Source organism: Geotrypetes seraphini, chromosome 5, assembly GCF_902459505.1.
Source record: "Geotrypetes seraphini chromosome 5, aGeoSer1.1, whole genome shotgun sequence".
Lineage (NCBI taxonomy): Eukaryota > Metazoa > Chordata > Amphibia > Gymnophiona > Dermophiidae > Geotrypetes > Geotrypetes seraphini.
The window spans coordinates 42,901,862-42,919,237 of NC_047088.1; the positions used below are offsets into that span (position 1 = coordinate 42,901,862).

Genomic DNA, 17,376 nt, shown 5'->3' on the forward strand with positions numbered 1-17,376 from the left:
GCATGGCTACAGATATGGCTGTTGCTCTAGAGGTAAGCTCAAAAGTGTCATATATAGACCTTACCATGAATTTCCTGAGCTGGAAAAGAGCTGAAGAGCACTGATGGAAAGCCTCACGATTCCCCACAGGAAGGTACTGCTCAAAGGAAGCCATGGTGGTAAGGAGATGCTTTAAATAAAACGAAAAATGAAAAGCATAGTTACCAGAACGATTAGCAAGCATCGCATTCTGGTAAAGTCGCTTACCGAATTTGTCCATGGCTTTACCCTCAGGAGGGACAGAGGCATAGACACTAGCTCCTAAGGACTTCTTGAGGGTGGATTCTACAAGAAGAGACTCATGAGAGAGCTGTGGTTTATCAAAACCAGGAATAGGGATTACTTTATAAAGGGAATCCAATTTGCGAGGGGCTCCCGGGATAGTAAGAGGAGTCTCCAGATTCTTGTAAAAGGTCTCCCTCAGGATGTCATGTAAAGGGAGTTTCAAGAATTCCTTTGGAGGCTGGTCAAAATCAAGAGCGTCCAAAAAAGCTTTGGACTTTTTAGACTCAGCCTCCAAAGGAATGGAAAGAGATTCACACATATCTCTTAAAAAAGAAGAGAAAGAGGTGGAATCAGGTTTGGAGGAAATATCCTGCAGAACAGGCTCGTCTTCCTCTGATGAACACTCCCCTTCTGACTGAAGAGGTTCTTCAGAGTCGCCCCACAGATCAGGGTCTCGAACATGGGGACCACGGTCCCGAGACTCAGGGGTGGATGGTTCTCGGTGTCGGGACTTCTGTACCGACTTACCCGACCTCACCGACGCGGTACCGGGCGATGTTATCGGTCGCACCGGAGCCGATGTCTGTACCGATTGGTGATGAGACCTAGGCTCCGGTGCGAGGACAGGCATCGATGCCGATGAGGTCAAGTGTACCGGTACCGAAGGAGTGGATGGTGACACTACGGACTGTTCCACGATCGGTACCGGTTGCTCAGTGGGGACCGATACCGGAGGGCTCGGTGTCAGGAGAGCTGGAAGGAGTTGTTTGAGCTGTTCCTTCAGCTGTACCTGCAAGATGGTCGCAATGCGATCATCAAGGGAGGGCACCGGTACCGCTTTTTTCTTCTGCGGTACCTGCGGTGCCGCTCGACGCCCCGGAGATGAGGAGCCCGATGTTGAGGGACTCACCTCAATAGGGGCGGAGCGCTTCCGCTGGCGCCTCACGGTCGGCAGGATTGGGCTCTCTGCAATGGAGACCGGAGGACGTTCCAGCGGGGAAGGCTTCTTAGCCGGCTTACCTGCATGCTGCGACGTCGACGCGGTATCGCGTGGCGTCGATGAGGTGGGTGCCGACGAAACAGGTACCGAGACCGGCGCCGAAGACGCGGGGTCGGACATGTCGGTGCCGAAAAGCAGTCTCTGCTGTATCTCTCGATTTTTGAGAGTCCGCTTTTTCAAAGTGGCACAGCGGGTGCAGGTAGAGGCCTGATGTTCCGGACCCAGACACTGAAGGCACCAGTTGTGCGGGTCTGTCAGGGAAATAGGCCGTGCACACCGCTGGCACTTCTTGAACCCGGGCTGGGGGGGCATGAACGTAAAAACGGCTTCTGCCAAATCGAAGGCCGAGGCCTCGATGATGGCAGTAGGCCCCGCCGGGTCAAATCAAGAAACTTGACAAAAACGAGAGAAAATGTTTTGTTTTGTTTTTTTAAAGAAAGAAAAAGGGAAGGGCAAAAAGAACCCGAAAAAGTTTACGCGAGCGGGAAGGCGAATGAAAAAATTTTTCAACAGCCGTTGAAAATGCGACTTCTTAGCTCCGCGGAAACTAAGAAACTGAGGGACCGCGCGTCGGGGTCGGGCGGGAAGGCACTCGCGCATGCGCGGTGCGGTCTCTAGAACTTTCCAAGTTCTTAGAGTGCAATCACTCTAAAAGTGTCCGTACCGGGGCTCCGTCGGTGCCGTCACCCATCAGTCAAGAATATGCTGCCTGCTTGTCCTGGGATAATCTGAGCTTCCAGACGTAAAGGAGCGCCTCTAGTGCCTCCTTGTCTGTTCACATACGCTACTGCTATGGTATTGTCGGAGAACACTTTTACTGCCTCTCCCTCCAGGACCATTTCTAGTGTTCTCAATGCTAGCTGAATGGCTCGGAGTTCTAGACAGTTTATGGACCACCCCTTCTAATGGTGAGTCCACTGGCCCTGAATTGACCGGTCCCCGCAATGGGCTCCCAAGCTGAATAGACTGACATTGGTTGAGAGTTACCCACTCCATGATTCGGAGAGGCATGCCCTTTGACAAAGAGTTTCCTTGCAGCCCCTTGCTGTCCAAGTCCATGGGAACTGCATCTGAAGAGAATGACACTGAGGGGACCACCGAGACAGAAGAGCATCCTGAGGGAGGACCACCGAGAAAGAAGAGCATCCTGGAGAGGCCGCATGTGCGCCCTGGCCCAGTGAATAACCTCTAGAGAGGCTGCCATGGAACCCAACATCTGAAGGTAAAGCCAAGCAGTAGAAATTGGCATTGCTAAGAGATCTAAGATTTGTTGCTTGAATTTGTTTGCTTGGCTTGGGAAGAAAAACACAGCCCTGAGCCGTGTCGAAGTGAATGTCCAGATACTTTAAACTCTGGGGTGGTTCTAGATGGCTCTTCTTGAAGTTGACTATCCAGTCTAAGTGCTGGAGAACATCCAAAACCTATCGCACTGCTTGCTCACGCTGCAGCTTGGATAGAGCTCTAATTAGCCAATTGTCCATATAGGAGTGTACCTGGATCCCCATCTTTTAGAGATGAGCCACAACTACCACCATTATCTTGGTGAAAGTGCGGGGAGCTGTTGCCAATCTGAACAGGAGAGCCACAAACTGGAAATGTTCCTGAAGTACATGAAACCTCAGATATTTTCTGTGGCTCAGAAAGATGTGAATATGCAGATATGTTTCTGTCAGATCCAGAGATTCAAGAAACTCCCCTGGGGCAACTGGTGCAATGAACTGAATGGGCTGTTTTCATGTGGAAATGTGGGATTCTTAGAAATGCATTCATGACCTTGAGATCTAAGATGGGCCTCCAGTCTTCTGTACCTTTCTTGGGAACAATAAAGTATAGCGAGTATTTGCCTGAGCCCGATTCATCGTTGGGGACAGGTTCTATGGCCCAAATATCTAAAACCCATTGAAGTGTGGCTTGGACCTTGGTCTCTTTTTCCAGCCATTGAACTGAAGAATTGAGGAACAAATCTGCAGGAAGACAATAAAACTCGATCTTGTGACCCACTCAGAAGATGTCCAGCACCCATTGGTCCAAGGAAAAATTTTCTCCTACTCCGTCAAAAATGCCGACAGCTTCTCTCCAATATATGGAGGTGCGGCTGCCAACTTGGCATCATTGGGACTTTTTGGAGAGTGGGTTGATGCAAGACCCTGAGGGTTTCTGGTGTCTGGCGTTGCTAAATCGCTGTAACCCTGGAACGATCTCTGGGCAGAGGAATTCGGGTTGTACTGGTGAGAATGGAAGGATGGACAAAAATTACCTCTATTTCCTCCTGGAGGTAGGCACGGTCTGTTCTCAGGCAGAGACTTAGGGCGGTGATGTGTCACACTGGCCTTTAGATCATCTAGGCCCTTACCAAAAAGCATCTGCCACTTAAAAGGCAGTCTGCTTAAGGTTGCCTTGGATGCTGAGTTGCCCGCCAACTGCCTGATCCAGAGCATTCTGCGAGCAGAAACCGCGTACTGATACCTTGCTCATGACCCTGATAAGGTCATACAAGGTGTCCGCTACGTAATCCATACCTTCTAGCACCAGCTGGGGGCAGACATCCTCCTCTGCAGAGGGTTCCCATCTCAATCTGGTATGAGATACCCATGCAGCAAACTGGAAGAAGCACTACATTCCACTGGCAATGTAGGAGGTCCTGAAAGTTGTAACACACTTCTGCAAAACCTGGTTCGTGGGAATGGATTGATCATCTAATGTAGGGACTCCTGAGTAGATGTTACAGAAGTATATATTCTCACAACCCACCCACCTTCCCTAGTCTGCTTTTTAACTTTTTTACTGAACTGATGGTCCTTTGAGCTGACGTCAGGCACTTGATATATGTCCATACCAGGTTCTGTGGACAATGTCACCCACGTGAGAATATAATACCTGCTTTTCCTCGGAGAACAGCCTATTCTCAGTCATCCCATTTCACTTTGCCTTTCTTCTTTGTTTACTAAAACATGGAAAGTAGGAGAGAGAGGTATGTCAGGCTGCAGGGCTCCCAAAATATCAGAAAAGCTGACAACCATTAATTTTTTTTATTTGCCAGTCAAAATAGGTTATGAAAAAGGGTATGAAATTAAGCTGCAGATCAGGGTACTTGGTTTTTTTATATATATAATTTTAAATAAATTAAAAATGCATAAAATGTAATAGTTCAATATTCAAACAACTGCCAAAAATAAAAACTATCTGCCTTTGGTGGTCAGTTTTTTTAAAACACTGACTGCTGCAGGCAGAAAGCATTGAACAATGCTAGTTCATGTCTAGGTATTGCCATTAAATATCTGAGGCTAATTCTGCATACAGAAGCCACCGGAGCTTATGCAGGCCCTGGCCAATATTTGGCTGGGACCAGCAGAAGACACTTATGTAAGACTCAGTTGAATATTGGCCAGGATCCACATAAGTACAAGCAGGTTTTCTCACCCAATCCAACTCTTCCTCGTGAGACTGTTACTAGGGGTTGTGATAGTTATTTTGAGACTGGAGTCACAACCAGTAAGTGGGCATCACTCTTGCCTGTAGCACTATGCTAGACCACCGGAGTTGGAAACAGTAGGACTGGGGGCCTATGAGGGTGGAAGGGGGTGGGGCCTTATCTGGGGAAGAGGGAAGATCAAGATTGGGAAGGAAGGAGAGGGCAGAAGCTATCCTTTTGGCCAGTGATTTTCAACCTTTTTCATTTTGCTGCAACACTTACAAGGCACACCACCAATTTTTTAAAAATAAATGAGAGCTGTTTCCTTACCACTGGAATCCCCCTAGAGCAGGGGTGTCAAAGTCCCTCCTCGAAGGCCGCAATCCAGTCGAGTTTTCAGGATTTCCCCAATTAATATGCATGAGATCTATTAGCATACAATGAAAGCAGTGCATGCAAATAGATCTCATGCATATTCATTGGGGAAATCCTGAAAACCCGACTGGATTGCGGCCCTCGAGGAGGAACTTTGACACTCCTGCCCTAGAGGATGACATGGTGACAGAATTTGTCACCATCCCCATCCTCACGGATAACCATGGGAAACCATCCCCATATCATTCTTTAAGGAGAGAGGGAAGAATCAGAACACAACCAAAATTCCAATCCTTCAGTGCATATTCCAGAGCCCCAACTTTATCATCCAGTGCTCCCTAAGCTCAATCATTTTCCTTTGGAAGTCCCCATCCTAATCGTCTCTCCTCAATATCTCACCCTACCATCAACCATTTGCACTCAGTGTTTCACCCAGCCTCAGTCATTCCCTCTCAGTCTCCCTTTCAGGCTCCACTCTCCTTGCTTAGTACACTCCCCAGCCAAAACTATTCTCTATCAGCATCACTCATCTTCAAATATTCCTTCAGATCCCTTTAGTCCCCCTCCCCCAGTGCTAGCTGCTTCACATTAGTGCCCTATCCACGAGCCTCCAACGTTCTTCCTCCTGACCCATAGCTGCAAGGGGCACAGAGATATTGAAGGTGTATGTATGTGCATGCTACATCCCCACAATGATCTTGTTGCCTGCCAAATCTATCTGTTGTGCTTCTGCTGGTTTTGCAAGTAGAGGCAGCAGCATGGCTACTGACACAGAAACAGTGCACATACTCTATCATTATCTATACTCTTTATGTTAGCATTCTTCATTGCCAGTCCACTATGGCCAAGCAATCTATTTTTAAAGCCCTAGCATGCTGCATATTGACTGCCAGCCATAGTTTCAAAAACTCTGTTTCAGGACAAACTTACGTTTTATTGCCAGGATAGGATAGGCTTTATGGGCTTCCCCTTTCCATTAAAAACTTCAGCATTATTGGTTGAAAAGCTTATTTAAGACTTAATAAGGCCTTTTATAACATTTGTAACATTTTATAACATTTTATAACATTTGTAATATAAGTGGAGTCAGTTCTTACCAGCTACTGAGATCTGACAGATGTGTGACCTCTGAAGAAAACATGTGATCTGAAGAAAGCATGTTGGTGTTTCCTTGAAAAAGTCTTTTTGGTTGATTTTCTATTTCTATTTCACCTAAGAAATTTCATGAAAGAATAAAAGCTAGGTTGAAATAATGATTATTTTAGAGCTCGACTCCCACTTTCAGTTTGGCACATATCGCTACATCAAAAGACAATTGCACTTTCAGAAAATCCAACCTGGAAAACCCAGTTGTCAGATTTGGCTTTTTTGGTGCATAAATCCCCTTTACATTAATCCAGAAGGGCTGAATATGACTTTTTTCCTGCAAAAAATTGGCAGCTTCAGGAAAAAAGAGCTGTTAAATTTCAGTACAGGTAAAAAAAAAAAAAAAAGGAGCATAGGTTTAAATAAATTTACAAATACCAAACTAACATGCCTGAAGGGTTCATAGACAAAAGCGCGCGCCGACAATCCAGCGCAGACAACTGAGCGCAAGGTAGAAGCGCGCCGAAGAAAAACAGTATTGTAAGGGGCTCCAACGGGGGGTGTTGGTGGGGAACCCCCCCTCTTTACTTAATAGAGATCGCGCCGGCGTTGTGGGAGATTTTAACCCCCCTCATTTACTGGAAACTTAACTTTTTCCCTCTTTTTTAGGGAAAAAGTGAAGTTTTCAGTATAATGGGGGGGTTACAACCCCCCACAACGCCAGCGCGATCTCTGTTAAGTAAAGTGGGGGGTTCCCCCCCACCCCACCCCCGTCGGAGCCCTTTAAAATACTGTTTTTTTTCAGCGCGCTTCCGCCTTGTGCTCAGTTGTCTGCGCTGGATTGTCGTCGCGCCTTTGTCGTCGTGCGCTTTTGACCTGTCACCTGCCTGAAGCCCTACTTTGCATATGACACCTAAATAGGAATTGGGAAATCCAGGTTAGAGCAATCACAATAGAAAAAAGAACCATCCACACTGCACCCATAACCTGCCCCATCTGTGCATGCTGGAGATGTTTATGTGTAAGTAATGATTTTTCTACAGTCACCACTTACACTATAATAAACTTTTTAGTAGACTTGTTTTTCTGAAAACTGTAAGGCTGGTTAAAGAATCTAAAACAACATGCAGAGTAGCTTTAATTTGTATTTCTTATTGTTTCATTACTTTTTCTCTTTAATATTTTTAGAGCTGCATTTCAATTAAAATTTGTAATTGCAATTAATTGTGAAATTAAAGGGTATGTTATTTATTTTTGTTTCCACTGTAGCTCCTTGGAAGATTAACCTTTTCCTATTGTAATACTTTTTATGTTACGCTGGTTCCAATCGTAATTATTTTAGCAAAGTTTTGTATTATTCACCGTTATCATTTACGGCTATTGTAAACATAATGTAAATAAGTCATAAGTCTGTAAATTCAAATATTTTGTGTTCCTGGCTCTTTATTAGTATGGGATATATGATGGCAACGACATTTTTGGAACGTCCCGTCATCCGGGACACATGATAGGAAAAGGTTAAGTGACTTGCCCAGAGTCACAGCCTTCACTGGAAACACAAATAACCCGCCCTTTTACAAAGCTGTGCAGCAAAAGCCCCGAAGCCCTTTAAATCCCTATGTGCTTCAGGGAACTTACCACAGTGGTCCGTGCTATTGGGCTTTGTATAAGAGGGGGTAAATTACATACCTTTAATTGTGTAATTGTGATTAAAATTTTGATAAAAATGAACCCTACTTTTTAGACATTTAAATGGTGCCTAACCCTTTTAAAATGATTTCCCAAACATCATTCAACAAATATACTCAATCTCTGCTGCTTTAGGGCAGAGGTAAAGGTTTCTACTGCAGGCCAGTGAGGTAAATGTTCCAATGCTCATAGGAATTCTACGAGTGTCAGAGCATTTACCTCACTGGCCCATAGTAGAAACCTTTACCACCATTTAGTGAAACCGAGCATTAATAAGTTCAAGTAACTGGTGTGCTTCTCTCTCTCTCTCTTTATATTTAAACATTTATTGAACATTAGTACAGCCAGTGCCACCGTAAGTACAATCATACCTAATTCTTTCAACTTTTACAGCTCTTCAAACAGTATAAATTCTCCCTTCCCTTCTCTCCTCTCCCTTTGCCATGGGTGTGCTTCTCTTATATTCTAGTGGCAGTATGAGGAAGAAATTATTCTGTTTACATCAGAAACATGTTTAGATTTTAAAGTTTTCTAATTTTAAAGAGAGACATTGTATCCTCTTGGAACCTAAATCCAGAGATTTTTCTTTTAATCTTGCCTAAGGATGCAAGAGAAATTTTGGTTTGTGTATATATCTAATACCTCCCTTGCTTCTCAAACCACATCAGCCCCTCAACCCAGGCATAGTTTCCAATGTGACCCAAAGCTAAAAGGTTTGCCCACTTCCTTTCCATTTTCCTTTTCTTCTCTTGTCTTCATCACTCCCTCCCTTCGTATCTTTTTTCTCTCCCTCTAAGATCAGTTTACCCTGGACCTTCCATTTCTTCCTATCGCCATCTTCCACTTAATGGACTGCTTCATCATCAATCACTTGTTATTTAGCTCCTTCCCCCTCACTCTCCCCAACAGCTACCTCTTTCTGATTTTCACACAACTTGCCATCATACTCACACCGGTTCTCTCCTACCATAATCATTCCTTCTTATTCTCACTCCCTCTCAACCATTTTGTTCACTCAGCTATTCTTGCTTTCTTCCATCATCTCTAGGCTACCACTACTTACTATTTCTATAGTGCTGCTAGATATATGTAGCACTGTACATTAAACATGTAAAAGATAATCCCTGCTCAATAGAATTTACAATCTAATTAAAACAGACAAAGAAGACAAATAGGGATTAGGGAATTTCTCGCAGAGGGAATGATAAAAAGACATAAGTACTTTACAGCTAAGTGAGAGTTAAGAGTTAAAAGCAACCTTGAAAAAAAATGGGCTTTTAGCCTAGATTTGAATACTGTCACAGATGGCACTTGAAGTACTGACTCAGGCAGTCTGATCCAGGCATATGGTGCAGCAAAATAGAAGGGACAGAGTCTGGAGTTGAAAGTAGAGGAGAAGGGTGCTTTAAAGTCAAGGAGTTCGAAAAGTTGAGAATGAAACTGCTCCTCAGTTTCCATTTTGATGGGCTAAGCTTGCCCCGTCTGTTTTATAAAGCCAGTAAAAGACGAGGAGGTGAAGGATTAGAAAGTATAGCAGTTACTTACCTGTAACAAGTTTTATCCAGGGTCAGCAGGCAGATATTTTCATGGATAGGCGACATCATCCACGGAGTCACAGTATGGACAATGTAGAAAGTGTACTGTCACTAACTTCTTTAGAAGTCTTGAAACCACCCGTACTGTGCATATGCGAGTGCCTTCCCGCCCGATGTCAGCTCACGGGACAATCGTTTCAGTAAAAAAGCTAAGAGGTCAACTAGAGGAGGTGGGAGGGTTGTGAGAATATCTGCCTGCTGTCCTTGGATAACACCTGTTACAGGTAAGTAACTGTGCTTTATCACAGGACAAGCAGGCAGCATATTCTCACAGATGAGACTCCCTAGATATTAAGAGAGGGATGGAGGCATCTAAACAGAGAATACGTTTTGTAGAACTGCTTGGCCGAACCGACTATCCTGTCTGGAATGAGTTTCCAGATAGTAATGGGATGTGAAAGTATGTATTGAGGACCAAGTGGCTGCTTTACAAATGTCAATAGGAGTGGAACGGAGAAAAGCTACTGAAGCTGCCATTGCTCTTACTTTATGTGCTGTGACATAACCTTCCAACAGTAACCCAACACGTGCATAGCAGAAGGAGATACAGTCTGCTAACCATGTAGAGATTGTTCTCTTGGTAACAGGAGTTCCCAGTCCGTTAGGATCAAATGAGAGGACTCTGAAACTTTGTCCAATCTAGGTGATAAACTAAAGCACGTTTACAGTTCAGTGTATAGAGTGCAGCTTCACTGTGATGTGAATGTGGTCTAGGGAAGAAAACAGGCAGAACTATAGACTGGTTGAGATGAAATTCTGAAATTACTTTTGGTAGGAATTTGGGATGAGTATGAAGGACAACTCTGTCATGATAGAATGTTGTATAAGGTGGATCTGATACAAGTGCTTGGAGCTTACTGACTTGGCTTGCAGAAGTGATATAGATTAAGAAGGCCACTTTCCACATGAAGTACTTGGGGAATGAAGATGTCAGTGATTCAAATGTTATGAAATATTAAATGTGACCCTTGATTTAAAAAAAAAAAAAAAAAAAGGTTGGACACGCCTGCTTTAGAGCATTCCATAGCACCCCCGGTGTTCTTCAGCACAAGAAGTACTTGGAATAGAATTCCCTCCCTTCTTCCCCTGGTGGAATGGATTTCAGCACATGAGCCTTGAGAAGGAAGAATTCCTCCAGGAGCACGTTCCTGTGCTGAGAGCTGAGGAATGTTACACTTGGAAAGCAATTTGAAGGTTTGTATTGACAATTGAGAGTGTACCCAGTATGGACTATTTTCAGAACCCACCGGTCTAAAGTTACAAGGGGACACCTGTCCTGGAAAAAATAAATTAGTCTCCCTCCCACTGGAAAGTCGTCCTAGACCAACACTTTTATTGGAGCTAGTCAAAAGCCCATCCCTGGCTTTGACTGGGGAACCTGCTGAGGTTTCTGAGCCCACTAGGCCTGGGCCTATTACTGAGGATAAGAGCAATGCCTATGTTTTTGAGAATATAAGGAACCTTTTCTATATCCTCCAGAAAACCTCCACAATGTGGAGAATGCAGAAGGAGGGGGGCAGAGACAGGTACACTCCCAGTGTCTGATGCATCTTCAACATCCTTGGAGATTGCTGCTTCCAATGCTAAAGTTGATGGAATAGATTTGGAGGGTCCAAAATGTTTCTTCTGTTGGGCCTGCCCCACCTTTTGATTTTTTTTTTTACTGCATTTTTAAACAGACAGATCAGAGACATCATAATCAGTGTCTAGATGCCCCAAACACCAATTAAGAACATAAGAATTGCCATACGGGAACAGACCGAAGTGTCCATCAAGCCCAGTATCCTGTTTTTAACAGTAGTCAACTAGGTCCCAAGTACCTAGCTAGATCCCAACTAATAAAACAGATTTTATGCTGCTTATCCTAGGAATAAGCAGTGGATTTCCCCAAGCCATCTCAATAATGGCCTAAGGACTTCTCTTTTAGGAAAAATGATCCTGTTACACTTGGAACATTGTTTGAAGCCATTGGGGTCTTCTGGAACATTGTAGAAAAAATAATAGGCAAAATCAAAGGGCTCAATGGTAAAGGAAAAAGGAAAACAAAAAAACAACCTTACAGAAAATGCCCAGCCTCAGAATCATGAAAACAAAGGAAACTTAAAATTGCTGCAAAACTCTTAAGAGATACTAACCCAGTCAGGTGAGGGATAATAAAAGAAAAGAAATGAGAAAAATAAATGGTACCCACTCGGGGAAGGCACTCAGATTCAGAATGGAAAGACGTATTGTTTTGCGATAAAACAAAGACTGCTGGTTCCACATGCTCACACCAGGTGACACGCATGCATAGTGGAATATAACAAAAGCTTCTTAAAGCTACAGAATGCTGGATCAGCAAGGAGTTGGTGGAAAATTGGAGTTCTTAAGATGACCACAGAAAACTAAATCCAACGTCATAAGACTGTGGACATTTTGGAAGTCAATTCTTAATGAAACCATCAGTGTGAAACAGGTATACTCCATTGTGAGCACTTGAAGTCTTTTCCTCCTTTTAAACAATTAAGCAGCACTTTAACCAGTTAGTGAATACTATAATGTGAAGATTAATATTATTATCATCATAGACTTTGGGGATATATTTTGAGGTTATTTATAAAAAAAAATTTTTTTTTTAATAAATATTTTTTATTCTTTTTTTAAATTCTTACATCAAGTGAAATACATGTAATACATTCAATTATGAAAAAACACTTGAAATTATTATTAAATGTTCTTACAATGTGAATTAAATAAACCCTTTATCAGAATTTTATATCATATTAATATTACAATAGTTTTCCCTCCCTACCCCTTCTATATATTCTATACATATAATAAAATAATATAATATAATATAATAAAAATAATAAACACATGAGCACTTACTGCCACCTATTTTGCAAGGGCTCACACACTAATCCTACACTAATCAGTTAGCTTGCGGTAGCTGTGCTGATTAGCGCAGAAATACTTCCTCTGCGATAAAATTGAAATTCTTTTTGTGTGTGGTTTGTGAGCATAGATCAGGGAATTACCATAGGATGCCTGAGTGCATTCTGCAATAAGCCCTTTTAAGCTGTGATAAGCACATGTTAACATTTACTGCAGCTTAGTAAAAGAACCCCAAACTGACTCAAACATAGCGTGTAAAAGTTAAATAAAGACAAAGGAATACTGAATATGCTGAAAATTGGAAATATATCTTAAAGAACAAAGAAAAATAAATTTTAAGGAAAATAATTTGTACCTTTGCAAAAATGAATAGTTAAGATTCCCTTTAGAAATATAAATTTACCTTTTCTTTTTATAGGCCCAAGAGCACTAGGTCTAATACAGTTGATAGGACTCTGACTTCTTCTGCTAATGAAAGGAGAATTATTTTAAATAATACTTGATTACATTGTGTAAGAAATAAACAAGCACAGTTTTACCAATCATTAACAAATAATCTAATAGTCTAATTTGGAGAAAACCTGGCAAGAAGACTTTCATACACTAAAACATTACAGTTCTCAAAGGACAGTTCAAACTTTCTTGGTAAATAGCAAAAATAGTAAATGCTAAGAACCTATTTTATACCTATGGGCATCTTAGCACCCACTAAAGGAATTAGCATGTGCTAAGCTTTAGTAAAAGGGCCCCAATAAGAACAAGCTGTCCTACAAAATTGTTTTAAAGGAACAAATCTTATAATTTCTTGAAACAAAAATTTCTCTTTCTACAACCTTACCAACTCATTTTTCTGTTTCCTTTTAATATACTACTGCATTAGAAAAATGATTGAAATGTCACAACTTGCATGAAGTAGGGATTACAACACTATTCAAGGGGTAAGTTGTCAAAATAGGCTACTGTTAAGATGGGTTATTTTACCTTGTTGTCTTGTTTTAGCACAGAGTCGCACTGCATAAAATGGAACCTTGTGATAAAATAGCATAACTTGTGATAAAATAACCTGTCTTAATGGTAGCCCATGCTGATAAATTCCCCCTCCCTACAAGTAGTGCTATGATCTCATCAGGCTGCCAAGAAAGCAGTAGGAAAATCTTAATGGAATAGTGGCTGTAACCCTAAGCAACAGTGGTAAAATGACAACTAGCTTCCCGGAAGGCTGGTATAACCTTCTTGGAAGGACCTTATCTAGAACATAAACTTCAATGAGCCAAGGAAGGCCAGATATTTTATAACAGTCTTACAAACTTTGTTGGATAGAGGGATTATTACAAATCTTGCTAATAAGACACAGAATTGGGGAGGTGGTAATGGTGGTGGTGGTGTGGCATTTGGCTTAAGTTATAGTACTGAAAGAAGTAAAACTGAAGACAGCAAAGCCTTAAATGGTGGAGGTGGTAGAGGCTATCGCCTAACGGATTTTAGGCATACTCGGGACAGGTTCAAAAGGCAGTGGTTGGAAAGAGGTTGAAAGATCAGATAAAAGACATGGTAGAGCTGCTGCCTCAGCATCCTGAGGTTGTGGGATCAAATTCCAGCATTGCTCTTTGTGACCCTGGGCAAGTCACTTAATCCTTCATTATCCTGGGTACAAAATAAGTAAGTACCTGTATCTATGTAAACCGCTTTGAATGTGTAACCACAAAAAGGTAGTATACAAGACCCATTCCTATATGAGAATTTCTATGTACAGCTATCCAAAGTTGACAAATTTCAGCTGTACTTTTGAAGTGTTCAAGCCACACTTAATTTCATTTACTTCATTACATTATTTCCTCCATAAAACTGTCCACCACACAAAGAAAAAGGGTAATTTTAAAAAGCTTTTCTGTAAGTACAAGTGGTATCTCAGATAATTTTAATGCCAAGTTACCAATTACTAAAAGGAGACCTGCGAGTTTGAGCTCTTTCAGTCCAATTCAAATTTGCTTCTATTTTCGTAATTTGTCGATTTGGCTTATGATACAGAGGTTAAAATAATTGAAAAGTATTAATATACAAATAAATATTTTCCAAAGATAGGGAAGTGATAGAACTACAGGACATGAATTGAGATTGAAGGGTGGGAGACTCATGGATTAACTCCATTGTTGAAAAATGCTCACAGGTTGCCCATTCTTCATCGGATCACTTATAAAATCGCTCTTCTTACATTTAAGACCCGACAGACCAATACAACAGCATTTATTGACAGAATTCTTATTCCATATGATCCCCCCAGAACTTTAAGGTCCTCATCTCAACATACTCTTAACGTCCCATCATTAAAAATAATTAGCACTTGTTGTGCATATATTTTTTCGGTAACGACACCCTCTATTTGGAACTCTCTACCATTATATTTAAGAGCTGAACAAAATTTGAACAAATTCAAAAGTAGCTTAAAATGCTTTCTTTTTTAAAAGATGCATACGATTGATGTATCACATACTCTTTTAATCTATTTACAACTTTTACAAATTTTAAACATTTCCCAATCCTTTCCCTTAGTTCCTTTCCTGTTTTTTGGGGTTTTTTAAGAATTGTAATCTTTCCCCTCCCCCCATGTAAGTCTATTTTTTTTATTCTGTTTGTCTTTAGTTTATTTTTAATTTTTATTGTACAAAACTTTAAAATGTTATGTTAAGCGTTTTATCAAATTTTAATAAACTATAACTATAGAATACTCTCCTGCTGGACAGTGATAGGATTTAAAAACATGTAGGATAAATACAGAAGTTAGGAAGATTAGGTACTTACCTTGATAATCTTCTTTCAAGTAAATAGGGACATCATTCTTGAACCTGTGGGTTGTGTATCTCATTTACATTTTTTTTGCTCCGCCTCCTCTCTCTGTGCTGTGCTGTATCTCCTCAGTTCGTATCAAAGTAGATGGACAGCCTTAGAGAGCAGACATAAGAGGGAGGAGCACAGGGATTCTCCCCGAGAAAACAAGTCTGTTCTTTTCATATAGCAACATTTAACATAAAAAAAAATTAAATAACATTTGTAATGTATCCGAGGTGGAATGAACAAGCCATCTATCTGGGTGCAACCTGCTCTAACAGTCTTGGACTTCTGAAAAGTACGCACTTGTAATTTCTGAACGAATACTGATCTTGCTGGATAGAGGAAGAACCAAGACATCTGGCAATATAGAAATGTCTGAGACAAAAAGTAGACTAATATACATTGGTCAGGGCGAGCTTCAAGAATGATGTGCCTATTTACTAGAAAGAAGATAATCAAGGTAAGTTCCTGATCTTCCCTTCTAGTGCATCATGTGATTTTATGTGATAATCTTACAGTTGCCAAACAGGTTGAAAAGGTGATGGCGAATGCTAGAAGGATGCTAGGTTGCATAGGGAGAGGTATGGCCAGTAGGAAAAAGGAGGTATTAATGCCCTTGTATAAGACCTCATTTAGAATATTGTGTACAATTCTGGAGGCCGCACCTTCAAAAAGATATAAAAAGAATGGAGTCGGTCCAGAGGAAGGCTACTAAAATGATGCATGGTCTTTGTCATAAGGCATATGGGGGCAGACTTTAAGATCTCAATCTGTATACTTTGGAGGAAAGGCAGGAGAAAGAGAGGAGATATGATAGAAACATTTAAATACCTACATAATGTAAATGTACATGAGTTGAGTCTCTTCCATTTGAAAGGAAACTCTGCAATGAGAAGGCATAGGATGAAGTTAAAAGGTGATAGGCTCAGGAGTAATCTAAGGAAATATTTTTTTTACAGAAAGGGTGGTAGATGTGTGGAACAGCCTCCCGGTAGAGGTGGTGGAGACAGACTGTGTCTGATTTCAAGAAAGCCTGGGATAGTCACATGGGATCTCTTAGAGGAACAGATAATGGTTACTGCGGATGAGCAGACTGGATGGGCCATTTGGCCTTTATCTGCCATCGTTTCTATGTTTCCTCAGGGGTCCAAAGGAATTATTGTTCAAAAGAGAGAGCCTGAGATGGATTTTAAAATGCTTATGCAAAAAAAAATGTATTGCTGAAAGTCAAAATACGCAAACCTCTGGTTTCCGCCGAGGATGGAGAGAACCGTTCCGTGCAATGCCGTGAACTGAGAACATGCTAATGCCATCAGGTCACTCAGGCTCATCCCTCTCTCTGCCCGGTAGTCTGGACTGGTCTAGAAGGAGAATGAAATGAAAACGAAAACTCTACATTCCTCAGGATTCATTGACAGGTTAATCATCCTTACTACTCGTCCAGAACACTCAGATCTAGCAATCAATATCTCTTGAATATTCATTCCCTCCCTACGCCACTTTTTCTATGACACCACCAGAAAAAAGATTTTCTCAGTTACAGCTCCAACTCTTTGGAATTCACTATCACTGTCCCTGCGGGAAGAGACCCTTATCGACAAATTTAAAGCAAATTTAAAAACATTTTTATTCAAAGATGCCTACGATTTGTAACTCTCCAAATAAAGAACAATGAAGAAAAAGCATATCCCTCCCATTGTATTGACCTTTTTATTTCACTATCCTATCACAAATTGTATTTCTCCCCCCTTTCCAAATGTGTCCATGTTTTTATCATTGTTCATGTTTTAGTCATGTCACCCTGATTTTATGATTTTATATTCTTCTTTTGTACACCGCTTAGACATTTTTAAAAGTGGCATATCAAATTTTTAATAAACTTGAAAATCTTGAAGAATCTATATTTCAATTTAACACAGCAGAAAATGTAGACATATTACCGTATATACTCGATTACAAGCTGACCTCATGCATAAGTCAAGGGGCAATTCTAGACATAAAAATAGTCTAAAATCCCTTGATCCATGCAAAGGTTGACCCTCCCCTCCAGCCCTCACCTGGACCAACACTGCTCTTTCCCTCCCTCCAACACCCTGTGGAAGCCAGCAATCCTCTCTCTCTACCTAATAGCCCATGGCAGCAATCCTCTCTTCCCTCCCCCAACACCCCATGGCAATGATCCTCTCTCTCCTCCCTACTTGCCAGTACCTCACTAGCTTTGGCTACAAGCAGTCAGCCATCCTCTGAAGATG

The 17,376-nt window shown here is 41.6% G+C and overlaps 1 protein-coding gene across 5 annotated transcripts in view; it reads right to left on the reverse strand.

Annotated features, from left to right (window-relative positions):
* The window catches only part of LOC117360431 (protein FAM122A-like), an 86,238-nt gene that overhangs the window by 16,903 nt on the left and 51,959 nt on the right, over positions 1 to 17,376 (reverse strand). For 3 of the 5 annotated variants that reach the window (XM_033944149.1, XM_033944147.1, XM_033944145.1), the window contains 2 exons: positions 12,699 to 12,763; positions 6,149 to 6,263 (listed from right to left, as the gene is read on the reverse strand). In XM_033944149.1, the coding sequence (XP_033800040.1) occupies positions 6,149 to 6,263; positions 12,699 to 12,763 (180 nt within the window). Of the gene's footprint in view, positions 1 to 4,141; positions 4,209 to 6,148; positions 6,264 to 12,698; positions 12,764 to 17,376 lie in introns of all 5 variants that reach the window. The other 2 variants (XM_033944148.1, XM_033944146.1) reach the window with 2 other exon arrangements.